Source organism: Dipodomys merriami, unplaced genomic scaffold (genome assembly GCF_024711535.1).
Source record: "Dipodomys merriami isolate MVZ:Mamm:240054 unplaced genomic scaffold, mDipMer1.0.p SCAF_32, whole genome shotgun sequence".
Lineage (NCBI taxonomy): Eukaryota > Metazoa > Chordata > Mammalia > Rodentia > Heteromyidae > Dipodomys > Dipodomys merriami.
Window position 1 is genome coordinate 4,985,217 of NW_027204715.1, and position 27,282 is coordinate 5,012,498.

The window sequence follows — 27,282 nt, forward strand, 5'->3', positions numbered from 1 at the left end:
TAGACACCTGTTGCTGATGTTAAAGGAGGGGGCCGTGCAGGAGGCTGAATTTGGGAGCTATCACCTGGGTGGGGGTTAGCCTTGACTAAGGGAAGCTGGGAGCATGTGAGGAGGAACTAACAGGAGTCAGGAAATGGTGGGGATTGGGAGGGCTGGGAACTCCCTGTGTGAGGAAAGACGCTGTTCTTTTCTTTTCTAGAGATGCTAAAAATATGGCCAAGGATATAAATGACGCACTTGCAGAAATAATAAGTAGAGAGGCTGGCGTCGACAAACTGGAAGCAATGAAAACATTGGCTACTTTAAAAGAAGAAAAACGATATCTTCAGGATATTTGGTCCTAAGACTGGATACCAAAAGAGGAGAATGAAGATGTTATGGTTGAAGGTATTGGAGGATAATGAAGCTGGACACTTAACTTTTGGGGGTGGTGCTGGTCCTGGGGTTTGGACCCTGGGTCTAGGCACTGTCCTGAGCTTTTTTGCACAAAGCTAATGCTCTACCACTTGAATCACAGCTCCGCTTCCAGGGTATTTTTTGTTTGTTTTGTTTTTGGAGATAAGAGTCTCACAGACATGCTTGCTACATGGGCTGGCTTCGAATCGCGATCCTCAGGTCTCAGCCTCCTGAGTGGTTAAGATTACAGGCGGGAGCCACTGGCGGCCAGCTTAAAATGTTTTAAAAATATTTTGTACACATCTTGGAGGAGTTTGGGAGCTGAGCAGATGGCTTCACAGTACAGCCACAGTTGCTGGGCAGTGACGCTGCTGCCTTCCACCACCTCCCGGCTGTGCCGTGACCGGCACACAGTTTCCTGAGATACAGCCTCGGCGAGGTGGGCAGCCCTCATCAGGCTGCTTGTGTGCCTTCACACCGCGGAGTGCTTGCACCGTCACAGGGAATCTGCCCATGGTGCCAGGCCGCCATAGTGCCAGTCATACATGGTGCCAGGCCACCAGTACCAGCCAGGCATGGTGCCAGGCCGCCAGTACCAGCCAGGCATGGTGCCAGGCCACCAATACCAACCATACATGGTGTCAGGGCGGTCAGTACCAGCCAGGCATGGTGCCAGGCCACCAATACCAACCATACATGGTGTCAGGGCGGCCAGTACCAGCCAGACATGGTGCCAGGCCACCAGTCACAGCCAGGCGTGGTGCCAGGGCGGCCAGTACCAACCAGGCGTGGTGCCACCGCGGCCAGTACCAGTCAGGCATGGTGCCAGAGCAGCCAGTACCAGCCCGGGCGGCCAGTACCAGCCAGGCACGGTGCCAGGGCGGCCAGTACCAGCCAGGCATGGTGCCACCACGGCCAGTACCAGCCAGACATGGTGCCAGGGCAGCCAGTACCAGCCAGGCATGGTGCCAGGGCAACCAGTACCAGCCAGACGTGGTGCCAGGGCAGCCAGTACCAGCCAGACATGGTGCCAGGGCGGCCAATACCAGCCAGATATGGTGCCAGGGCAGCCAGTACCAGCCAGGCATGGTGCCAGGCTGCCAGTACCAGCCAGGCATGGTGCCAGGGCAGCCAGTACCAGCCGGGCATGGTGCCAGGGCAGCCAGGACCAGCCAGGCATGGTGCCAGGGCAGCCAGTACCAGCCAGGCATGGTGCCAGGGCAGCCAGTACCAGCCAGGCGTGGTGCCAGGGCGGCCAGTACCAGCCAGGCATGGTGCCAGGGCAGCCAGTACCAGCCAGGCGTGGTGCCAGGGCGGCCAGTACCAGCCAGGAGTGGTGCCAGGGCGGCCAGTACCAGCCAGGCGTGGTGCCAGGGCGGCCAGGACCAGCCAGGTGTGGTGCCAAGGCAGCCAGTACGAGCCAGGCGTAGTGCCAGGGCAGCCAGTACCAGCTAGGCGTGGTGCCAGGGCGGCCAGGACCAGCCAGGTGTGGTGCCAAGGCGGCCAGGACCAGCCAGGCATGGTGCCAGGGCAGCCAGTACCAGTCAGGCGTGGTGCCAGGGCGGCCGGTACCAGCCAGGCATGGTGCCAGGGCAGCCAGTACCAGCCAGGCGTGGTGCCAGGGTGGCCAATACCAGCCAGGCGTGGTGCCAGGGCAGCCAGTACCAGCCAGGCATGGTGCCAGGGCAGCCAGGACTAGCCAGGCATGGTGCCAGGGTACTTGACACCAGGCGGACATGATGCCCGCCAGGACACCCAGCACCAAGCAGGAATACCAAAGTTAACTGAACACAGCCTTGCGAACATAGGCTGCCAGTATTTTTGAAATAATGTGAAAATAATTATGTGAAGTATCCTAATAAATATCCATTTTAATATATTTAAACCACACACATAAAGCAGTCTTTTGTGTGTTTGTATAATTAGCAAATGGTTATTATACAAGCTACACTTATTAAGGATTACTAATCTATAGAACGGGCTTTTCTATGATATTAAAATGGGAAATGTATTTGAAATTGTACTTTGGCATAGGATTATGTCAGTTATATTCAATTCTACAACTCCAGAATATAAGGACATTTGCCTTTACAGATGACAGCAAGTTGAATGTCAGTAAAATTATAGCCTTTTCTTCTCTGTTGAGCCCTCCTTTCTGATCTCCGGCACATTACGCTTTCCCAAATGACTTACATATCTCCCTGCTATCTCTCAAATTGTGTCTAGGAAAAATATCGGTGAGTTAGTATGCCTTGTAATTGTTAGATCCCCGGTGCCACATTCTCTAAAATTTATCCAAAAAAGTAATAAAGTAACAATATGTGACAAAGTTTCTTCATCAGAAGTACTGTATAGTATCTTACTTAATAACTTGGTATTTTGGAAACACCTACCTGTCAAAGGCTTTTTTTCCCCCTCAAATACTGGAGTTTGAATCCAGGGCCTTGAGTTTGCTATGCAGGTGCTCTACCACTTGAGCCTTGTCTCAAGCCTTTTTTTCACTTTTTTCTAGTTTTAATTTTGAGACTAAGAGTACTTTATTGTCCTTATCCAGGCTTGCCTCCTGCCTGCGTTTCCTGAGTAGCTGAGAAGCTGGGGTTACAAGCATATATTACCATACCCAGCCTTCATTTTAAGAAATAAGATTCTGAGAAAAAAAAATAAGACTTGGGATTAATAAGATCTCTACTCTTACACTATTGTGTAATAATACATGTATAGATTGTATACATCAGCCAAGCTAGGTGTGAGTCAAAATATTAAAAGGATCACAGTATTCAGACAATATTTACTTTGATCTGAAGGTCCACACAGCTTTCCTCCTTTGTCCATGCATGCAGCAAGGATTCAGGCGGGACACAATGTGGTGAGAGTGGCATGAATTAAGGTTTATTGAGAAAAATAGACATGTCCGTGAGCTGACAGGGCTGCCTTCTGTGTGAGGAAGGCACTTAGCGTTGGGGTTTGAGTCCTTGCTGGGTACTGGTGGGACAGATGCGCAGCTACGGTTGGTTTACAGTGTTGCAGGGCCCCTACAGTATGGCCTGTGTGGCTGGGTCTGTGTAATGGATCTGTTGATCAGAAGCTGATGTCACCAAACAGGCTTGAATAAAGCCCTTTCCCCAAGTACTCATGTTTCTGCTTCTCACATGCCATCACTTGAGCAGCCACTTCGGTCTTTATCAGCTGATACATGAATTGGCAAACTCAATTACAGAGACTTGTGATCTGGCATTTCAAGTTTCTCTGCAAATCCTCGTCTGTCATGACTATTGACCAGCATCCTTATACACGGCCACAACTGAGAACAGCTGGTCAGAGGTGGCACTGGGAATTGGTCTACACGAATCTCTCAGAGATAATACCCAGGTTGTCTCTAGGTCTTGTTTAATGACAGATTTTAGAGAGCATTGATCCACTGCTCCCACAGCCTTACCAGCTATGAAAATACTCTACTTGATAGTGAAAATAGGTTTCAGTTGACACTCTATGCACAAAAACATGTTCATTAAACCACAATGTATGAGTAATCGGGCATAAAACAGTTCCAGTAGCCGATTGCCCGAGCTTAATGGGATTGTAACATTGTGTCTCCGTGAAGCAACTGGAGCCTGGATGGGAAGTTCGTGTTGTGACTTGAAGGGGTGAGGTGGTTCCGTGGGAGTCTCCCATCCATGGACTGAACCATGCTGATCTATAGGTTAGGCTCCCGTTCCATACTGCTGGGTAGTCTGACCTTATACAGATTAAGGGTAGGGAGAACTCTCAATTATTCTACCCAGCTTCCATATCTAGAATACCTTTTATAGCCCATTCTCCTCAGTGGCACTCAGGCCGTCTGGTGTTGGAGTTGGCAGGGGACCATGGCTGTGCAGGGACCGAGGCGGTGCAGGCTGGCTTTCCTTACTGCCTGCCTGGGTCTGGGCGGCCTCTGCGGCACAGACCTAGTGGCTGTGAAGTATAAAGAAGAGAATTGGGGCTCGCTGTGAGCAAAGAAGATGGATATGCTTCATCCAGCAACTTAGGTCGCACTCTTGTGGTTTTACATTCTTAGTGTTTTTACATACTTATTTTACATACTTATTTTTTAATAACAGAACAGACCATGAGGGCAGAATACAAAATTATCTAAAGGGAGGTATTGATTCCTGGTGCTAATGAAAGACCTACAGAAAACATATAGAGGTCATAGCGAAGCCTTTTAAGCACATGAACAGTTTAGACTACTAGACTTCCACATGCAATAATCAGAATAATACCCCAAAGGATGTCCCTTTCATCTGTTGTAAGTAAATACTGGAGTGTCTGCTTTGCAGGTTCTACTCAAAGTGTTGTGGATACAGTCATGATTACAACAAACGGGGGGACCTCTGTCCCCCGCTTATTCTGAGGAGAAACACTAGAGGATTCAATGTATAAAGTATGTTCATAGCTGGGTGCTGGTGGCTCACACCTGTAATCCTAGCTACTCAGAAGGCTGAGATCTGAGGATCGTGGTTCAAAGCCAGCCAGGTCTTTGGGGGCTCATCTCCCATTAACCACCAGACAACCATAAGTGGCGTTGTGGCTGAAGGTGTGAGCAGTGCCCAGGCTCTGAGTTCACGCCCCATGAGCGACAAAAAAAGTACATAATAAATAATACATTCATTATTATCTGACATGATTAAAAGCTATGGAGAAAGACAAAAGGGGGTAGGTAAACTGATACGTGATAGTGGGGAGTTGGACAAATTTACCAACTTTTCACAAGGTAAAGAGAGATGTCTTTGCACGTAGAACTCAGAACAAAGGCCCTGAGGTAGAACTTGTGCTGAGCAGAGCATGGAGGAAGGTGCCACGGTGGGTGTGAGCCGTGAGTGAGCACAGGCCTTTGTCTTTTACTGAATGAGGTCAGCGGGTCACTAGAGGAGCTCACTCCCCTTCCATTCAGAGAGCTTACTGCGGTGGCTGTCATTGAGCAGATAGATGCTCTGGGCCAGAGATCCACAGAAGCCATGTAGATCAGCGCAGATGAGGCCCTTAAGAGCCCACATCCTCGCCAGCGTCAGGCTTGGCTGGTAAAGGATGGGAGCAGACCTGCAGGACGCCAGCACCTGTGCTCAGCTTCCTGCTGTATTCTGCCCGCCCTGGGATTTGGTACGTGCTGTGTGTGTGTGTGTGTGTGTGTGTGTGTGTGTGTGTGTGTGTGTGTGTGTGTGTGTGTGTGTGTGTGTGTGTGTCTCACATAGATGAAAAAGGAGCTCTTCAGCTCATGACATGTCTATTTTTACTAAATTGCATTATAAGCCAAAAAGCACATAGCTATGAAGCATCCAAAATTTCTATTAAATAAACTCTCAAGTGAAATCCTATATGCAAGAAACAGTGTTAAGGTAGTTTGTCCCTGTTGACTTGCAGCTGGGCAAGTAGGTTACACTGGCTCTGATGGAACAATTTGCCAGCTGTGAAAATCAGAGGAGAACATGAAGTGTGCACACACACACATACACATATACACACACATGCACACATATATACATACACATGCACACACATACATATACACATACACATGCACACATATACATACACATACATACACACACATACATGCACACATATACACATACACACACATACACATGTACACATTTTCCTGTAGTTCTGATGTGGCCAGTATAAGAGGGAACTCCACATTTATATCTGTTTCAGTCATTCCCTGATGCTTTAATAGGAGACTTCCAAGTCTCTGTCTGTCTCTGCCTCTTCCTCTGTCTCTGCCTTTTCCTGTCTCTTTCTTTGTCTCTGTGTCTGTGTCTGACACATTAAATTGAATGATGTTTCTGTATGTAGTCAGGCCCAGTTTTGAACATTCTTTTTTTTTTTTTTCCAGTCCTGGGGCTTGAACTGAGGGCCTGGGCACTGTCCCTGAGCTTCTTTTGCTCCAGGCTAGCACTCTACCACTTGAGCCACAGTGCCATTGCCGGCTTTTTCTGGGTATGTGTTACTGAGGAATCGAACCCAGGGCTCCATGCATGCTAGGCAAGCGCTCTACCACTGAGCCACCTTCTCTTATTTTAACTTCACTTTTTAGACATGCATAACTAGGGCTGACCCTTGTGGACAGTTGTAGAATAGCAGTAAGGACAACTGCAGCACTGGTTCTCAGCTAAGAGGCATCTCTCATCTGCTCTGATAGCCCTGAAGAATGTGTCTGACAGGCCTAGAGACCTGAGTCTTCAGACATTCAAGTTCCACTTCTAACACTGCCACATGAACCCTTTTTCGTTTTCTGATTAGAATCCTGGCATTGTTTTAACCTGGGTCAACTGTAAACCAAAAAGGGGGAAAAAATCTACTCTTGTGTATAATAACCCCTTTTTCAGTCTGTATTTTCTCACAACCAAGAGGTCTGGCTCTGTGTTACAGCCTATGGAAATTATTTTCTCAAGAAATGATTCTTCAGGAAAATTATTGAATCTATTTTTCTTAGATTTTTTAGGAAACATTTTTGGTGATTTTTAGGAAATTTCTAAATCTTGATCAGTACTGGCAGCGAAATAGGGTTTTTTAATAAATAAATAGGAATTTTGATTATTCATTATATGGTTTGACACATTTAATGTGTGTAGAATTAAATTAGAAATCTAAGGTTTGTAGCATTTATACTCCAATTTCTACAGTCATATCTGTGTTATTTCTGCCACGGAGAGTTTCTGGAAAAACTCCGTTCTGTTGGTGTGTGTGCTCTGAGTTTTGGGTGAGCATCGGATGCACAACAAGGTCACTGTGATTTTTTTTTTTTTAAACTCCCCTGACAAGTACAGCTGTCACATGCTTTCAACATAGACATCTGTCTCCCTGGTCCTTGCCCCAGCAGCGTTAGCTCCGGGCCTTCTCCAGCTTTAATTCACTTTCCAAAGGTTAACAGGTAAAAGAACGGGTTCAGGCAGGGTCTGAATCATGTTTCTATTTTTCCAGATGGATGACTTGAACAAAAGACCATGACTCCATTGTAGCTGAGAGTACTTCACTTCTGCCTTTGTGTCTGAACATATCACTTGGAGATGAAGAGGTTTTTTTTCTTGCTTCAGAATTTTTCAAGGGGAAGTGAGAAAGTTCAAGAGATCTCTTTGTAAGAGATTTCTGAGTAAAATAGGTGAACCTTTGTGACAAGACATTACAAAGGAGGGACTTTGCCTGTCTAACTTCTGACAGTCTGTATCCTTGTCTATGTCATATCTATTATCTAACATCTTATCTGTCATCTACTATCTATTGACCTGTCACCTATACCTCTATTATCTGTTATCTCATTTGCATCCTTATTTAATAGCAATTACAGATCAATAAGGTAGCCTTGTAATAAGTTGTCATTCACCTACGTTTTCTCATTATGGTCTAAAGGGACTGACTAGAGGAGAGTTGGTGTGGAATTGGCCCAGAACACCCCAGAAGGCTGAGTGTGAGTTTATGTGTAAGCTGTGGGGACATGCCAGTGATGAAGGGGGTGAGGTCCCTCATGACACACCAGTGTCAAGAATGAGTCACAGTTCTATGGAGGGTATGGAATTCCAATCTACAAGATAGGGAGAGGAGCATACTTCTTGCCCACTCTATCCCCAGAATGTCAGGTCTTCCCTTTACTTGGTGGCTAAATGGAGCACCGTAACTTAGAAACTATGTAGTTTTCTCGTAGGGATTCAGCAGCACCTAAGCACGGCTCAGTTCCTCCTTCCAGTGCTCCAGAGCCAACCTGAGCCAAAGTCTTTGGTCAGGCCAGCCTCTGCATCTGTTTCTCAGCTTTCCCTCTGGGATGAAGCTCTAGAGTGGTCTGGGGCTGCAGCCTTCCTTTAGTAGAAGGAAGTTACCCAGCATAGAGTGACTTCTAAGTAAGACCCAGGTCTTGAGCTTTCTTTCTCCCTGGGAGTATTCTGCTGCAAGAAGAGCCTTGGCAAGTGGGTCAGCCTAAGTGTAGCTTCCTTCGGGACTAGTTGAGAGTGGTTCTTAAGAGAAGCAAGAATCTCTGTGAGGATGACCAGACTGGAGGATTTTGGTTCAGCAGGTGGGGGAGGAGGAGAAAGAACAGCCAAGCTGTTACGGTGACCTACATGACCGTTGTGTTCTGACTCCCAGCGCCAATAACTTCCAAATGACCAGCAGACGATGTTAATGGGCGTCTTGAGATGAGTGGAGACGCTCTGAACTCGGGGATCAGAACAGCGTGGAAGCTTCTGTGGGAGTCCACCCATTCTGCCAGTGGTCTTCAGGAATGGCGGGTGGAGCTTGGTGAACGGACAGGCATGGAGGGCGGCTGACACTCCTGTGGCTCCTCCCCCTTGCTGCAGTTCAAGGCACTGCCTGTGCTCTACCATACCGACCGGGGCTCCCTCCCAGTACCCAGGAGAGGACTCCTTCCCTGGGGCTTGTGGGAAACAGCACCCGTGACAGTTCCCAGCCTCTGCATCGCATGGGCGGGGCTGCGGGAGGTTGTCTCCCGAGGCTGGAGCAGTTCAGGCAGAGATGCACCAGGAGAGGCACAGCCACGAGAGCAAGGCCGGGCCCGTGGGCCTCAGCGACAGAGCTGGGCCCTGCGTGTTCCCACTGTTATCTTCAGGTGTATTTCTCCTTCTCCCATGAGCGCGTGCATCCATCCAACAAATGTTCATTGAGCAGCTGCTACAAATCTGCTCCTTGCTGGGTGCTTCCCAATGGATGCCCAGTAGTAGAGACCATTGAGAATTAGATAATGAACAGGTACACTCATGGGTAAGTCACAATTTAGGTGTATCAAGCATACATACATATATATATATATATATTTTCTCTACCTTCACTTTTTTTTTTTTGTCAGTTGTAGGACTTGAACTCTGGACCTGGCTCTCCACCTGAGCTCTTCAGCTCAAGGCGAGTGTTCTACCACTTGAGCCATGGCACCACTTCTTGTTTTCTGGTGGTTTATTGGAGATAAGAGTCTCATGGACTTTCCTCCCCTGACTGGCTTTGAACCATGATCCTCAGATCTCAGCCTCCTGAGTAGCTAGGATTACAGGCATGAGCCACTGGCGCCAGGCAACTTCCATCACTTTTACCTCTACACCCAAGTTTCTGTTGGAGGAGACTCAGCAAAACAAAGCTGCTGTACGTAATGAAAAGGATGCTGTGCCCCAGACCTCTGTCCCATTACAAATGCTGTACTCGGCTGGCGCTGGTGGCTCATGCCTGCAATCCTAACTACACAGGAGGCTGAGTAGCCTCTCCACTTGTCTACTGGGTGAGTCCCTTCAAAACTCAGGAGCAGCCTGCTTGCTGTGGCTGTCATGATCCTGGCTGAAGATCCAACTCCCTAAGTTGCTTTCTGGCCAGAACCGCTTAGTCCACAGTGAATCACCCCACACCCAGCACACAGTGCTCATCGGGAACAGCTGCGGTGGAGCAGAGGAGCCGACCCACCATCTGTGTTTCGCTTTTCCCTCGCTGCACAACACGCAGTTGGCACGGGGATCTGTGAGTGTGCCAGGCCAGACCGGGCACTGAAGACGGGGAGGTGAGGGGTGTGAGGGGTGCTCCCGATGTCTGCACCCTCCCGGCTCTCACTCCCACGGGGACAGATTGGTGCTGTCACGTTTGATAGCCATCACATACCAGTTAGAGCCTGCGACGGTGGGAAAGTTGGAGAAAGCAGGGAAGGTGACAGGAGACGGGCACAGAAGGGGCTGGGAAGATGGACGGGAAAGCGGCAGTCTGTCTGGGAATGGGGAGGGGGAGATGGGTTCTTGGGGCGGGTTTAGTTTCCCCACTGCCTTGGGGGGGACCCCTGTGGAATAACACCAGTTGTCTCCACACACATGGAAGCAATTGCTGAGCGACACAGGCCGAAGCCAGCGAGGAGCCCAGCAGGCAGCACTGCGAAGGAGCACGTGTGGAATCGGGTAGGCATTGTGGGGTCTCCTCCTCTAATTACCCAACACCGGACTCCCGAAAGTCTCCATTCATTTCTGAATCCTAGGAGCTTGTTTGCCTTGGCTTTCAGACCTGGGTCCCAGACGTGGCCCAAGAGGTGTCCTTTGAACCTCACACTGAGAACGAACCTCACATGTGACAATGATTTCGGTGCTGCTCTGAAACAGATGCCCAGGGCCCGCCTGCCTCGGCCTCTCACATTTCAAACAGCTGTCTCCTCTGCCCAGGACTGCAGGCGGCTCTGCAGCGGGAGGGCCTGTATTAAGGCACCAAAAGGGCAGATGGGGGAGGGAGGTATTGGGTTGCACCAGTTAGACCTTGCTAAAAGTCTGAGCCATCAATTGGGATAAATACTGTGTGAAGTACTGGAAGTCACGGATGCAGTGGGACAGCCACGGAAGCCAAGGCCATGGGGCCGGGCCTCCACTGGCTCCCACAGCGCTCGGCCAGTCCATACCTCAACAAGATCCTGAGTCAACCACACCACGATTCAGTGCGGCCTCGATTTTCAACAAAATCTTAATTCAACAAAACCTTGACGGAGGGAAACCCTGATTCCACCAGACCCCAAGGCAGCGATCGATGACACCCCGACTCAGCAAGATCCCCAAGGAGACCCTAAGCCAATGAGATCCTGATTGGAGAAGACGTTGGTTTAATTAGACCCCAATTCAATAAGATCCGGATTCAGCGAGACCCTGATTTAACACCAGCCCTATTCTCTCTCCACTCAGGCAGGGATCCCTGACACCTGAGGTTTCCCGTCTCAGGTTTGTAAGTTGTTATGGCAATACTCTGTTTTTTTGTTTTGTTTTGTTTTGTTTTTGTTGGTCGTGGGGCCTGAACTCTGGGCCTGGACACTGTCCCTCAGCTCTTCAGCTCAAGGTGAGCGCTCTACCACTTGAGTCACAGCGCCACTTCCAGCTTTGTCTGCTTCTGTGGTGCTGAGGAATGGAACTCAGGGCCTCATGCATACAAGGCAAGCACTCTACCACTGAGCCACCTTCCCAGCCCTGTAAGTTGTAAGGTATTATAGCCGCGAAAACCCAAGTGACCAGGAGATGTCTGCTGAACTGCAGCAGCCACGAGACAGCACTTGACAATCACGGTTGGTCAATGACCGTGTGCTCTGACGAGTTTGGTATTTGCCCACCACCGGGAGCTGGCTCTCCACACCTGTTTCATATCACGGGAAGATTCTAGCGCAGACCAAACAACCTATGGCTTCTACTGAATGGGAATCAGTAAAGTAGAAAAACTTGTTCATCCGGGGACTGTCTGTGTCCTCTATGGCTGCGTGTTACCAGGGTTGCTTACGTGTCTGGAGGCGTGGGCCTTGCTGTGCACGTGTTTTTCCCTGGCCGGCCCTCTCTGATCTAGACGGTGGTAGTCCTTTAGGACCTGAGCACCCATGGAGGTGATGCAGAGCTCAGTACTACGTACCAAATGCTGGACTCCAATGCTTCTCTTGTGAGTCTGAGTTAGACATGCCAGTCCGACAGTGAGACAGATCAAACACTGCCCCCTTGACCTTCAGAACTGAGGTTTGATCTCTTTAGCAGCCAACAGGTAAAACAAGCAACTTATCCAATGACAAGTTGGGATGCTGAGAGAGACCATGTGGGCTTCTTATCTCTTCGTTGAGAAATGCACCAGACTTTGCAGAGAAAGTCAACCATCTAATCAATCCAGCTGGGCGGTCCCCTCCCCAGCCTACCGGCCAATAACAGCAAAACGCGTATTGGAAGACGAGCTACGCTAAGTAGACTCCAAAGAGACGAATAGGCTCTATTTTCCCCTTTGCAGGAAATGTGCTCCTACTGAGACTTTTCAGTTGAACTATTTTTAGTTGCACGAGACACAAAGACTATATAATCATCGTAAAGATGTCAGCTGACCAGGCACCTGTGGGAATGATTCATTTGAATAATGACAAAGTGTCTGCCTATGGAGACTATCATTCATCTTCCAAATGTTGTAGTGAAATATAAGTTGTCAGTGCAGTAGAAAGTATTTTTGTCAGGATGTGGCATTGATCCTGGGGAGTCCTAAGGAATAAAATACAGAGGAACGAGAACTCAGGTGAAATCAGTGCTTCCTTATCCTAAGTCCAACGCCAACTTGAAGGTAAAACTTCTAGTGTTTGGTGAGGGAGGGACCTGGATGCTTTCTCCAGCTGTCACAGGCTGAGAGGCTCCGTGGCAAAGCCAGAGACGGGAAGCGAGTGCGTCTCTGGCTTTGTCCTTCCGTGGCCTTTGCCAGCAAGGAAATAAACGAGGAGTGAAGAACTGAAGTGGTTTTCAGAGCATGCGTCTGAGGTGCTTTCGGAATCTGCTGGCAATCTCCAGAATTCTCCAGCCATTGGCACTAAGTAGACTGGACCTCTCTGTCAGTAACTGTACTTTCTGGAATTCCAGTACATTTACAGGTGTGCTGTTGGTCTCCCAGTGACTCCAGGAGAAGGTGGCTTAATTCACTGTGTAAACCCGTGCTCCTGGAAGTCGAGTCTAGGAGCAGGCTGGCTCACGGTATATGGGAAAAGCTTAGATTTAGGGGCAAATGAAGAACATCCAGCCAGGCATTGCAGGTGAGGCCCTGGTGACATCTCCTGTCCCTTGAGTATTAGCATTTCACAGGGTCTCAGCCACTAAGGTTGGTTAAAGGCAGGAAGAGCCTGCGGCCCCAGCCAGGTTGATAGCTGTAGCCTTTGACATCATGTTCAGTGCTAGTCTGATGCTGGTGGGGACGATCCTTCCAGATTAATGTCAAGGCTGGGTCATAGAGTGCCAGCAGGTCCATTAGGAGAGCCCGATGGAGGAGGCTGGAGGGTGGAGTAGGGGCTAAAGCTCTGGGTTCAGAGGAGAGACCTTGGCCCTCACGCTCTTCATTTGTGGTCAGACAGGCTTATCCGGTGTCTATGGCGATGCCCAGCAGACATCAGTGGTCAGCCTCTCCACCTGTTTGGACTGTGATACCATTGTGGTGTCCACACCCTCTCCCCGCCCCTCCCCTAGTTTGGATACAGTTGTAAAAGGAGCCCTCTGTGGTGAACTGTTTTAGTTTTGTTTTGCCTGAGAAACCTGGTGGTGCGTCAGCCCAAGGAACATGGAAAAGTGGGAGACAAGAATCTTCCCAGTGCAGCCCCCAAAACCTGGCTTCCTGACCTAAGGCCCTTAGAACGGCTGCCTGCAGCCTAGTAAACTAACCGACTGGCAGCCGGACGGGTGGGAGAGGGCACTGCCATTTCACAAGCTGGCCCTAGATGGCAGCCAAGGACAACTTTTACCTGGTTTTCCCACACACTGGCAACTCCTGAATTTCAAGTCCAGAAGAAGTTCCGTGTATAATACGGTAGTTGACATTTATTTTTCTCCAGTGGATATCAAACCACTGGTTTTCAAAGCAGATGTAGACAATCTCCTGGCACCTGAAGTACTGGGATGGGAAGGGCACTGGACTTGGTAGTGGTGTGGATTTGTGCTTATTCAACTGTTTACCTTTGACCTGGAGAGAACTGGTGTGGAATTATGAGGTATCGGGGGTGTTTGGACTGAGTACAGAATGTAGTTATTCATTAAAAGGAAGTCTCCTTGCGTCTTGTGTGGTGATTAGAGAGGAGGGCTTAGACCAAGACAGCCTGTGGCCATTATTTTTAGCTAAGTTACTTAGCTTCTTTGGGACTCAACTTTTTAATCCCTAAAATGGACACAGCCCTATGCATTTCCATGCTTCTGTCAGCTTTAAGTGGTACATGAGGCAGTGTCCAGCAGAGAATAGCTGATACTCCTACTGTGCCTACAGAAGAGGTTTGCAGCCCACCCCCAAACCAGAGTGCTTGCAGCCCCTTCATCATGTGTGGGACAAGGGACCGTTCCTGACCTGGGAAAGTGACACATGGAGTTCTCATTCATTGGACCTCTCTACTGTTCTGTGTCATTTGTCTGAGTGACCAATGACCTCTCCAATCCCTTTGCCTTTACCTTTTGGGTCTGACTAAACCTGGGTTCAGATGAACCCCAGCTTCCTAGGACTCAGTGGAGCAGTTGGAGAATAAAGCATTTTGGGTTGAACCCCTTCTTTCTGTGACTCCTCAGCCCTGGGCTCTCGGTGTTGGCAGGACCAAAGTCAAATCACACAACTCTTCCATTTCTCTGTATAAGAATGTTCTTAAGGATTTCCTGAATGAGTTTCTATAACAAGAAAAATGGGGTTTGTGCAAACACGCCTTGGCAGGGCAGTCACAGCTACCCCAGGACACGAGCAGAAACCTGTGGGGGTAGATCAGAAAGCTGGCCGCCACATGGGCAGGGGATGATGGTGACACCCCCTCACCCTCTGCTCATTCATGAGACTTCTAGAACTTTCCTTGCCATGAGACCTGGTCACACCTGGCCATGACCGGGCCAACCACCCCTCCTCATTTTGTTGTTCTCCTCGGTTCTCAGCTTCTGCCTGTGAAAGTGAGGTTATGCACATCTTCAGCTTGCTGCCATGATCATGGAGGAGGAAGGGCCAACCGCAGAACTCCGCACACACGCCCAGCACAGGAAAACCAGTGCCACCATTTGGAACATGATCACTGTGTTTCACAAAGGTCTTCCAAGAGGTCTTTTGAGGCACAGTTCTGTGGGAAAGCAGAACTCTTCCGTGACTACTTTGCTTCATACATAGCTGATTAGTCTTCTGTAAGGGTCCCCACTTGCAATGGATAGTTCACTGAGTTCCTTGAGTGGATCAGAAAAGAGACTGCTGAGCTTGTTTTGTACTTTTTATGACAAAGGTAGGCTAATAACTAGTGCAGCCCAAAGTGCAAAGAATAATCTGAGGTAAAACAGAGAGGGAGGAAGGGAGAGAGGGAGAGAGAAAGCAAGAGAGAGACAGAGAGACAGAGACAGAGAAAGGGAAAGAGAGGGAGAGACAGAGACTGACTGCGTTCCCAGGAGGAGACATTGGAAGGAGCTCCAGTTTCATGATCTAATTTCTTCCTCAGTTCTGACAACCATCTTATTTGCACCCCCCTCAGGGAACTGACAGTGAAACTTACTTTTAGAGAAAATAAACACTCACGAGTCCACCTCTGAGAGGGAAGATCCATTCTGGAGCTCCTGGTTAGATGAGTTCTCAAGGATTTCCAGCTCGGGCTCACTCACCATCCCCAGAGCCCCGAGGCCTCGCCCCTGTAGACTCCCATTACATCTCCAGCTTCAGCGATGAAAGGTGATGATTCAAGCACACTTCCAGCCAGCAGTGGTCCTGCTTGCCAAAAATCGCCTCCCCACAAAGCCATCAAAAACTCCATGCAGCAGTGGAAATCCATTCATTCTGCTATGCAGGCCCAGCAGAGAGCCGCGGAGCACTGCTGGGAAGTGAGAAGTTTGCAATGGATTCAGTCAACTACCACCACCCGGTGGGTTCTTCTGAGTGTTTGTTTTTTAAAATGCCATCATATTCGAAAGCATATGGACATCTTGCTTTTTGTGTAACTTCAAGACGTTTTAATTGAACACGCGCATTATCCGAGAGGCCCCTCCCTGCAGGAGGCCATCAGGAGGAAATGGACTCCCCTTGGAAGGATAGCACCGTGGATTCTTGGACTCGCTTCCTTGGCCAGGGCAGCCGGGGCTCATCCCACCTGCACCTGCCGCAGCGGTGGCTGGGGACCTCTGCGCATCATCACCCGGCGTGAGCGGACGGAGCCCAGCACGCCTCACTCACCCTGGGGTTCCAGGCCTTTGCAGGCCCGGGAGCCATGTCTGGTCCCCAGCGATGTGCAGAAGAGCCAGGCTACAGAAAGATCGCTGGCCGAGCATTGGACAGACCCACACCTCCCATCTGCCTGCACAGAAACATCTGGAACATTGAGAATACCGATTAGAGAAAGTATTGGAAGTACTCATCTGTAATTAGAAATAACTTTTAAAAATGTGTGTTATGACAAGTATTGAGAGAAAGGAGATCTGGCATCCTTTTAAGAAATGTCCTATTTGGCAGTCACCCTACTGCAAGCGTGAGTGTGACACACGTTAGTTCCATAGCATTTGCTGTTGCACACCAGGGGGTGAGTTCTTGTGCCTTCCTCCACCCCCTCCCGCACCGGCCCACCGGCCCACCCCCACTCAGTCCCCTTCTTCCTGCTTGCAGGCAGTGGTGGTTCAAGGTGACCTTGAGAAACCAAGGACTGGAAGTTAGAATGCACATACCTCCTGTTGATCTTTAATGAGCATTTCAGGGTTGTTAGAAGACCATTCACAGAAATCCCCCAAAGAAAAACGATAAAGTGTTCACTGGCAACTGACATACAGCAGGTGACAATTGGACAAACCAGGAATAATACAGCAAACTCCCACTCCAATGCTTCCGGGAATGTGACCCGTGGCCCGGGTACACATGAATACATGCTTTTATTGATAAATTAGCCTTTAGATCCAAAAAATATGAATATTGAGAAACAAAGGTGTCAACATCTCTGCTGTTGAAGAGGAAATTAAGGAAAGTCTTAGAGCAGTGCACTTCGCTGATCCTTTGCAGGGAATATTGATTTCATATGTGGGAATTTGAAGAAGCAACTCTGCACTAAAATTGGCACTGGGATGGCAGGTGGCAGGTTATCTGCTCTGCTACAAATCAGTGAGGCTTGGAGTCATGCGTTCCTCATGCTTCCCTTCTATGCAGTACAAGAGTCCTGTCTCAGTGTGCATACTCAGAATCCACGGACACAGTGAAATTTGCCAGATGTTTTTCTAATTGTTACTAGCTTGGATATTCATTGCACGCTTCAACCCATGTCTTCACTTTTGTAGAAGTAAAACGCCAGCACCATCATCGCCATGCAGCATACTTTGGCTGCTCTTTTTACTCTCTACCAATCCTGCTATTTTCAAAGGCTAGTGGTAATGTAGAAATATTATTTTCCCTAGGAAAGAAGATATTCTATTTCAAGAAGGCTTCTCTAGCTTGATGGGAAATGGGTTCTAAATGGCCTCCAAGCTTGTGCCTAATTAATCTCATAGAATGTCCCATAAAAACATTCCCAACACACGCAGACTTTGTGTTAATAATGAAAATCTTTGAGACTGCCATATGTTTTATTCAGTTTTTCCTCTTGTAATACTATTAAAAAGTATTCTTTTCAATTTTCTCTCTTTCTTTCTTCGATGAAGTCCATTCTTTAAAATTTGTTTCAGTTCCCTCTGTGTCCGTTATTTTCTTTTTCGCCTCCGTGATCCTCTCCAGGAACATACATGATTTTTTTTTATTAGTTACCATGTGTCTCCAGGTCTTCCTGGTTGTGACAATTTCTTAGCCTCTCCTGGTTTTCAACCCCTGATAGTTTTAGGGAACACTGCTTGGTTAGGTCTCAGTTATTATCTGTCTGATGTTTTCTGATTATCAGATTGAGATTGGGAAGTTTTTGGAGGAAGATCATGGGGATGGTGCCATTTCCATCATACCAATATGCATTCTACAACTTACCACAGTGTGTGTCAGTTTTGACCATGTTGCTGCAGTAGCTCTCACTAGGTTTCTCCTTTGGAAATGTTTTTTGTTTGGTTTGTCCCTTTCCAGTAATGCTCTTTGGAAGGACTCCTGTGTACAACCCATAGTTCAGGAGCATGGAGTGATGCTTCCCTTCCTTGAGGGCAAAGTAGCTTCATGAGTCGTTCTGAATTAGTCTGCAAGGAATATTTGGATATTTTCCACCGTTGACTTATTATTTATTCATGCAACAAACTCATGAATATTTATTTTGTTTTGTGCTACAAACCAATACAACTTTAATTATTTTGCTTCCTCAAATGGCTTTATCCCACACCTGTCAGGATCTCTTTCATCTGTCTCCCTCATCTCCATGTATTTCCTTAGCATTTCTGCACCTTCCAACACTGATGGATGTTCCACGCTTGTAGTCTGTACTTCAAATTTTTATGTATCCCGTTTAAACTAGCTTCTTTCCCTTAGCAATTGTATCAAAGAATCATCTATTTCTTTGTATGACTTGATAGCTCATTCCTTTATTTTGTTGATTGATATCCTATTGTGGGGTTATATCCCCCTCCCTTTTTTTTTTTTTTTGAACTTTTTTTGTTTGAACTCGGGTCCTTCTGTTTACCAGGCAGGCATTCTGCCACTTGAGCCATGATCCCAGTCTTATATTAAAGAAATCCCTGCACCTATTGAAGTAAATCTGGTTTCTAGTTTTTAGTGATGACAAACATTCAACTCTTAAACTTTGGCGCTTATATTAGTTTGTACAGGGGCATAAGTTTTAAAAGTCTCTTGGGAGAAACCTAGTAGCATGATTTGTAGCTCACATGATAGTCTATACGTAGCTTTGGAAGAAAGCACTAAGGTGTCTTCCAAAGGGTCTGTGAGATGGTTCTATTCCTATGGACAAAGAAAGAGAGCTCCTGTCTCTCTGTACCTGGCTAAAAATAGATAGCTTCAATTTATCTGGATTTCATCATCTTGATAGACACGTACTGAGGTGTCATTGCTACCTTTGGGGATACGATTTTAGAGAAGGGCATTAGAATAATGTGAGCAATAGTCTAAGTGTTTGACCATCTGTGGAGTAACTTGTCTTCACTGCTCTTGCTGTGGGCTCTGGGCCTGCCCAACCTCAGACCTCCTCTAATCAGAACTCTTGCCTTGTGTGTGCAAGGGCCAGCAGTTCAGTCATCTGTCCTGGAACTCCTTCGGGAAGCAGCTTTCCTTGAGCCACGAGGCCTGGGATTCCTAGTGGAACCTCTGGGGACACCGTCACACTTTTAAAGTCCCTATGATGTTTGGGTATTTTTCCTTATCTCTTTTTCAACGACAAGAAATACTATTAAGGACTAATACTTTCAAGCTGCACTAAGTAACTGAATACTTCTAAAAGGAAACCTGATGTCAAACAACATTAATCCTAATTTAATTTCTAAGATTATTTCTGGACAGGGTTGAAATTTGCCTGATATTCATTAGGAAGATAGCTTTAGATTTACATTTAAATGCTTTAAAAGTGAGTTCTAGTGTTTCTTTAGCTGAGACCTGTCACTACCTATTGTAGATCTTATGATAGATACACAGATGCACGTGAGAAGGAGGAGAAAATTACTGCATAATGCCCTCACAGGAAGCCCCAGGGACCTTTGGTTAAACACGGCTTTGTGGCCCCTGCAGAACACAGACTCAGTGACTTCTTGGAACGCTAGCGGCATCTATCAGACTCTGCGACACAGAAGAACTCCAGTCACCAGACTCCAGGGCTTTTCTTTCAAAACTCCCCTTTTTCCCTCAGGCACATTTCTCTGCCTCTCTCTTACATCTTACTCAAGGGATCTGAACTTCCCTGCTCCGGTAGGATTGTTCCACTAAATCTGTGCAAGTAGATTCTGACTAGAATTAAAAATTAACACTAGGGGAAATGAAGAAGTTTCCTTGTGTGTATAGAAAAGTGGGCAAGGATTCCAAAGGAATTGAATATAAATCATAAAAAGCTAAGGGGCTTTAGCACATCCCTGCTCAGAAGACACATTTGAGAAGTAATGTGAAGTGGGTAAACACAGAGTAATATTCACTTTGACCTGCAACATTCACAAAAGGTAGTGCCAAATATTACACAGTGCATTACTGTGCAAGACAAAATATTTGCACAACAGGTTTAATTGGGGGATTTATTGTTGTTTCTATCATTCACTGTTGATACAATTCATAAGAATGATTTGTAAATAAGGGAAACCATGGGACCTATGTTCCTTTGGGCCTGGCTTACTTCACTTAATATAATTTTTTCCAAGCCTTTCCATTTCCTAACAAATGGGGCAATGTCATTCTTTCTGATGGAGGCATAGAATTCCATTGTATATATATATACCACATTTTCTTGATCCATTCATCTACTGAGGGGCAACTAGGTTCTTTGTAATATCTAGTATATGTCTAAGTCAAGCAGAAAAGGTCAGGTAAGGTGATGTTAGGGAAATGAACCCTAAGATATGTATTCAAATGTTTTTCTTCTTTCATGTGATTGTTTCTAACACATGTATAAGATTATTTCTTTGTTGCTTTGTATGTCCCTCCCCCACAGTATAACCCCTGCTTTCACTGTATTTGATGTCGGTATAATTTGTAGAGGGAGAGGGGAAAAACAAATCGTTTAAATAGGGATACAGGTGGACCCATTGCAACAATGAGATGTACAAGTCATTATGTCGAAAATGAACTTTACAACTTTGGTGGGGGGGCGGGGGAAGGGGGAGCGGGGATGATTGGGTGGGGGGTCGGGGGGGAGGATGGGAAGGGATGGGAAGGGGAAACAAAGGAGGAGGCTACAATGCTTGATAAGAAATGTACTCATTATCTTGCCCATGTAATTGTAACCCCTCTGTACAGTATTTTCACAATAAAAAAAAAGAATAAAAGAAGAATGATTTGTAACATAAGTACTGAGTCAAAACATTCGGATCATCTGATTCAAAACCACAAAGCCTGGGATGGTGATATAGCTCAGTGGTCAAGTGCTATCTTAGCATGGACAAGGTATTAGCTTCCATTCCTAGCACTGCAAGAAAATCTAAGCCACCAAACCAAAAAATATTGTACCAACTGCCTCTTTTCTCTTTTGGATATTGAATAACCATGAATGAAATACTGCCTGTTGCTTCTCTGAAGTGTTGAGATATAGACAGTAAATTATAAAGTGATAATATTTTAAACTATAATAATGGACTTATACTAAATGTAGTTGACATAGGAAAGTAACCTTGAGAGCAAGTTCAGAGTCATCTCACAGATGCACAGTTCCTAGGTATCACAGACCAATTTCTGGCTGCTCTTGTAGCAGAAAAACCAAGCTTATCAATCACTATCCCTGATAAGTTGATTTCATATATAGTCTAGCTGAACCTATTGTATTGTCCATTGTAACAAGACAAAGCCAGCCAGTCAAGGACATGATCAGATCAGAAAGAAGAAAAAGTAGTGTAAAATTCTTTGCACATTGCCAGTGGCAGGAAATCAGTCATGATACTTGTTAGAGTAGATATAGGTCATACAAGAAGTTGTGTTCTCTCTCTTATTACTTCATTAGCAACTACCGGCCAGTACTTGAAATATGTTCTCTTTCCTTCTCTACTTCTTGGCAACTTAATACTGTGTAACATGGAGCACTTAAAATGTCTCAGCGACTCAAAAGCTGGAAGGAACATCTAGTTCTGGGAAATCCAAGATATTCTCTCAGGTTTCTAAGAAGATCACATTATTGGCTGCTTTTTCAAAAGTTTAGACAATTTGATTTTCTATTAAAAAATCGCCAGGACTTTACTTAGGATGATGACTTTTCATTTCACCTGTTTCAAGCCGAAGCACAGAATGATTCCATAGAATTTAAGAAAATTACTCTTAGAAAGTGACTTAAAAGTCAGAGATATAACCTCACCAACAAAAACCTATTATCACTCCCCACTATGGGGTTGGAATAGGTTCAAAGCCACATTTAGATTTGAGGTGAACTCAGTCTCAGCCTTTCAGAATCCGACAACTCTGTAATTTTCACAAGTTCTAAAAAGACACAACTCTTTTCCTTCTTCAAAATGCTATAGTGCCTGCTCTGTAGTATTAATGATGGTGAGAATTTGTGACTATTTTTCCACAGGTAAATCTACAGATATAGGAAAGTCCAACACAGACTGGTGACAGCCGGCAAGGATATGATGAATGGCCCAATGGGGACCACCTAGAACATCCTTTACTTTTAGAAGACCAATTTCAATGCATTGCTAAAGCTGACAAAAGACATCAGCGTTAGCTGTGGCTAGCAATGTACTTCTTGTTGAATTTTTCCCTGTACCATAGTTGTTCACCAGCAGCAGTTTTTAACTTCTGCAATTTAAAAGAGAGTCCGGGCATCTGGACTCAACCCTGTGTCTGTGTCTTCTTCAAAGACAATGCAAAACTCGATTCCATGTGCAATTTATGCCTCTGGTGTGATGTCTGACTTATTATGAGTTGCTCAAAGCATCATTCATCATTGCTTGCAGTGTGATACAAGACAAATCCATTTGGAATAGTTTTATTTTACTGCTGGATATTCTCTGAAGCTTCACTTTAGTACTTGGTAAATGCAATGACCATGTCACTCATTTCACAAATCACATCTGAGTAGCTAGGATTACAGGCGTGAGCCACCAGCGCCCAGCATTGCTCCCTTTTCTTGCATGGATGCAGTGAAGTCCAGCACCGGGACTCTCCTAGCTGTGCGTCAGTACTGCTGACCGAGTGGTGTCAGATTCTTTCAGGAGTGATTCCCTGACCCGTGTGACTTGAGAGCTGTGTGGGGGTCATTGGCACTTGGGGCTCTTTCACAGCCTCATTCCTGGCTCCTCTTGGGAGATGAGTAGATTGCGATTTCTGTCCCTAGCAAAGTGGATGTGACTTCCTGACTGGCTTTGACCAATGAAATATGAGTGACAATAAACTTTGCTTCCTGGTGGGTGTTTTAAGATCCAAGAGGCAATGCTTCTCTTTGCCTCTGGAGTAGTGTTTGGACATTCTTGCTATAGTAGTCTGCAGGCACTAGCACTTCTGGACTCTGTGAGCATCTATGCTGTGAGTGTATTTGTGTTGAAAGGTTACAACTGAATGTATTCATTCTCGGTTTTAGTCTTAAAGAAAGTAGGACCACTCTACTTTTCTAAAGAACCGATTTTATTGACCACTGCTTTTCTTACATATTTTAAATGATGCATTTTCAGACCAATAAATATTGCCAGTGACATCCATGCTTGTGTTCTTTAGATTATTTTTAGTAAATCAGTAAGAATTAATGTTTAAGGGCAAACCATGTGAGCCAAGGAGCTAATTATCTCAGTTCTTACTTCTTCCTACATTGTTTTGTGGTTATTTATATGGAATATACTTTCTTAATGAAGGATTGAGGTGATGTGCATCATTATTGTGCTTCATGGAGAAGTGTCTAGGACTCAAGGCACCTCAACCAGACTACTGCATTAATCATTAATCATTAATCATAGATGTGATGAATAGATAGCTCTTCATACACCTAACAGTACTCCAACTGTGGGTTTAAAAATGTTGTATCATTAAAGGAAACTTTGATTTCTGCTATCTCAAAATCTTTTTTAAGCAGGTTAGTTATGTCTTCTGGATGAATTATTGAGAGCTACCAATATCTGGTGCCTTGGTTTGTACAGGAATGTAGAAAGCAAGTCCTGATGTGCTGTATGTTGCATTGGGCTATTGTATGGAACCAGGGATGGTGTAATAAAGGAATGCTATCACTTAGAGCTGGTAGGGTCAATGAAGTATGCCTTATCAATAAAACACAAAGCTGTTCTGCGTGGTTCAACCATGTATTAAAACAAATATAACACCTTTCATGCTCTAGAAGAATTATGTTTGTAAAAAAAGAAGACCATTCATAGACTTACTGACTTTTCAAGGGCAGAAGTGGACTTAAAAGTGATCTTTTTATATTCAGAAGCCCCAGCAAAGGGCCTACCATAGAAAAGCATTGTCACAGGAGCTATTTGGGATTCAGCAACAATAACAACTCTGCCCTTCAGGAACTCAATTCATTACACATTTGTATAAGATGCAAGGGAGATATTTGATCGCCTAATTTGGATTAGGAGTAGCTGGCTTCCATCAGGCTTTTTGGACATTTTGAGTTCTGCAAAATGGTGTAAGTGGCTTGTCAGAAAGAGCTAACCTCATGCTATCAGCTGTCCAGTGAATTAAACAGCGATAGGACTTTCACTGTGGCGCTGATTTTGAACTGACGCTCATCCTAGCTTCCCTGTTACTGTTGTAGTCGATGCAGACTCTGCACATGGTAGGTCCCGTGTGAGGTTGTTCAGTAGAATCTATTGAAGCAGGTAACAATTGGCTCTTAAAGGTTCATCACACTTAAGTAGATTTTTAGAGATTTGCAATGCCTTATGAAATTTTATGTTAAGTGTAGTTAAATAGCTTATTAAAACAATACCTCTGCTCTTGGCCTCTTTCTCTTCAAATAGAACTGACCTCTGCTAATCTTCTATAATGATCTTTATTCCACTTGCATGGAGAACATCCTCAAATATGTGCGGTATAATCTCTGGAGCCTGTGAGCTTATTTCTGGTATAGGTGGTCTTAAAGTAAGGAGATTATTTTGGGTTATTTGAATGATCCAGTGAACTCACAGGGATGTTATCTGTGGAAGAGGGAGGCCCAGGACAAGGTATTGTGGCATACAGAGAGATTTGATAAAGATACTCTGCTATCTTCAAAGGTGAAGGAAGAGGCCGAGGCCATGAGCCAAGGTATGATGATAGCTCACAGAAACAGGAAACGGCAAAGGACACCTCTCCCTTAGGGCTTCTTAAGGGAAAAGCCAGTGCTGATGATTTGATCTTATTTCACCAAAGCTCATTTTAAACTTCTGAGTTCTAGAATTGTAAGGTGATAAGTCAGCAGTGTTTTCTCACTAAATGTGACAGCAATAAGAAACCAGTACAAAGCCGTGTTTATAAGATGGTAGAACATGTGTTCAGTTCTGACACAAATTAAAAGATGCAGGTAAGAATTTGAAGCACAAATTCTAACTTCTAGTTATCCCTGAAATGGTTTAGGATTGTGTCATGAGTGGACATATGTATTCATCTTCTCAAAGAAGACTGTGTGTGTGTGTGTGTGTGAGAGAGAGAGAGAGAGAGAGAGAGAGAGAGAGAGAGAGAGAGAGAGAGAGAGAGAGAGAGAGAGAGAGAGAGAGAGAGAGAGAAAGAGAGAGAGAGGTGATAGTGTATTACAAAAGACTTATTTCTGTAACTAGTTTTTATGATAGAGCTAATCTGATCTTAGTGCTAGTGAATATAAAAGCACATATAATGAAGAATACTCTCTCCATATTAGTAACTCTAGCAAGAAAACAAACCTTCATGATGATTGTGTTGAAAAATCCAAAATAGGAAATATCCATTACACACTCGTAGGATGAAAACACTTTTCTAGAGGCTTCTAAAGGAGAAGGTCAAGTGAAAATAGGAATGACATGCAAGGCTGGACAAGAGCTGAGAGCCGAGCCCTGTGTTTGCTTCCACTCTACCTTTTGAGGAGGGGACTCCTCAGACCGACTTGCACAGCCAGCTCTGGGAGCAACAGTTTCTCCCTTGGAGAATATGAGACATCTGTGTCCAGCCGAACCAGTCACAATCCCGATGAGAGCGTTTTTATCTCTTAATATATACGATACATGTATCTGCCCATGGGCATGAAGTATCTTCTTTGTGAAAGTATTTGATTTCAACCCATTCTTAAACATAAAAAATGTACAGATTTCTGGAGCTGCATGCAATGTTCTGATCTATGTATACCTTGTGTAATCTTTGAGTCAAGGTGAACATACTTAGTTTCTCAAATATTTATTAGTTCTTATGGTGAAAACATTCAGAGTCCTATCTTCAGCTTTGTTGAAGTGCTCAGTGCTTGGTTGTCATCTGTGGCCTTCACGCTGGAGGGATTCACAGGATTTAGTACACCCTGTGACCAGAGGTCTCAGCAGATCAGAACTGACAGAGATCAGACAGTGGGTGCTGGTTAAGCCAGGAAGCGGGGGGAAGGGAATGGAGTATTCCTCCATTTGATTGTTCGGGAAATCAAAGAATGTTTTCTGTGGTGGGATGAAAGTGGGATTCAGGTTTCTTGCTCAGGTTCCCCAGCCCAGCAGTTCCGGTCAGCAGATCCCATCTTCTCACTGGTGCTGACGCTTCCAGTCTCTCTTCGCTGGGGGCACCAGGAGTTTATAAGGAGCTTCTTCCACTTTTCTATAAATTTTGTCTTCAAAGCTAACATGAATTTCGTTACTAACTTCTTGGACCGTGGAGTGTGAAAGTAATGATGTAATCCTACCAGTGCAAACTTCGCTCTCCTAATGATTTCCTAGAAGCAAAGAATGTGCGTAAATGCAAAGGTACATGCCTTTGCCATGATATTTACAAATGCAATAGGAGGTATAAAGAAGAACCCTGCAGTTGGAGGTTCTGGTGTTGCTGCCCCAAGAATAGCCTGGGAACCATGACCTGGGAACAGACCTTTGTCTGTTAAATATAATTGTCAGACATCTTTGATTCACCCTAGAATATTCTCCAGTTTATGCAAAGAAAAGCTACTCTTCACTTTTGCTCTTTCAACACATACCCAAATGAGATTCAATGTTTAAGTCGTTTGCATGAATTGGTAATTTTATCTTTGCATTCCTAATTTTTCCCTTTATAGTGGCTGAAGACCCACTGCACTTGAGGAGAACAAAGTATTTTAACCTTTGAGCATGTAGAATCTTGTGAGAGGAAGAGACTTCAAAAACATACCTAATTAGGATATTCATACTGACCAATTTTTATTCCACAACTGCGCTCTATGATTTTCCAATTATGCTGTTTCATTCCAATTATTTTACTTTGTAATTTTTAGAGAGAATATCAACTTTGAACCTACTTACTCAAAGGTGCATTGAAAAGTCCTCAAATTATTCTTATCCAAGCACACTGTGGCCAAACTTTTAATTGAGCCCCTTTCTCTCTTGGTGTCACAGCAAACTTGGGAATTGGGGTCAGAAGACCTGTTTGCAGGTTTTATTTGTTCTGTGCAGCGTTGGTAAATTCAATTGGAATGTCTGGGCTGGGGATGGGCACTGCGTTTCTAGGCAACTCTGGATCCTTTACTCCATGACTTGTTTCTGAGAAAATCCCCCCATGTTCAAATGTCTTCCCTGTACCCTGTACTTTTAGCTTAAACCTCTGCTACAACACGGACTTTAAAATTCTGGACAGGACATACTCGAAGGGAGGATATTTTCAATGTGTACAGCTAACATCTCTAGGGGAATTGGAAACAAACAAAAAGCCTAGTGAGGAAATAGGTATCAAATGCCTCCTTTTATTTCCAAATCCACAGCCCTCAAT

General features: G+C 45.5%; 1 protein-coding gene across 4 annotated transcripts in view; it reads left to right on the top strand.

Annotated features, from left to right (window-relative positions):
- Mtrr (5-methyltetrahydrofolate-homocysteine methyltransferase reductase) overlaps positions 1-7,758 on the top strand; it is a 33,010-nt gene extending 25,252 nt beyond the window's left edge. For 3 of the 4 annotated variants that reach the window (XM_070042170.1, XM_070042171.1, XM_070042167.1), the window contains exon 15: positions 200-927. In XM_070042170.1, the coding sequence (XP_069898271.1) occupies positions 200-344 (145 nt within the window). In that variant the 3' untranslated portion in view covers positions 345-927. Of the gene's footprint in view, positions 1-199; positions 928-7,356 lie in introns of those variants that run through there. The other variant, XM_070042169.1, reaches the window with a different exon arrangement.
- Positions 7,759-27,282: the final 19,524 nt, after the last annotated feature.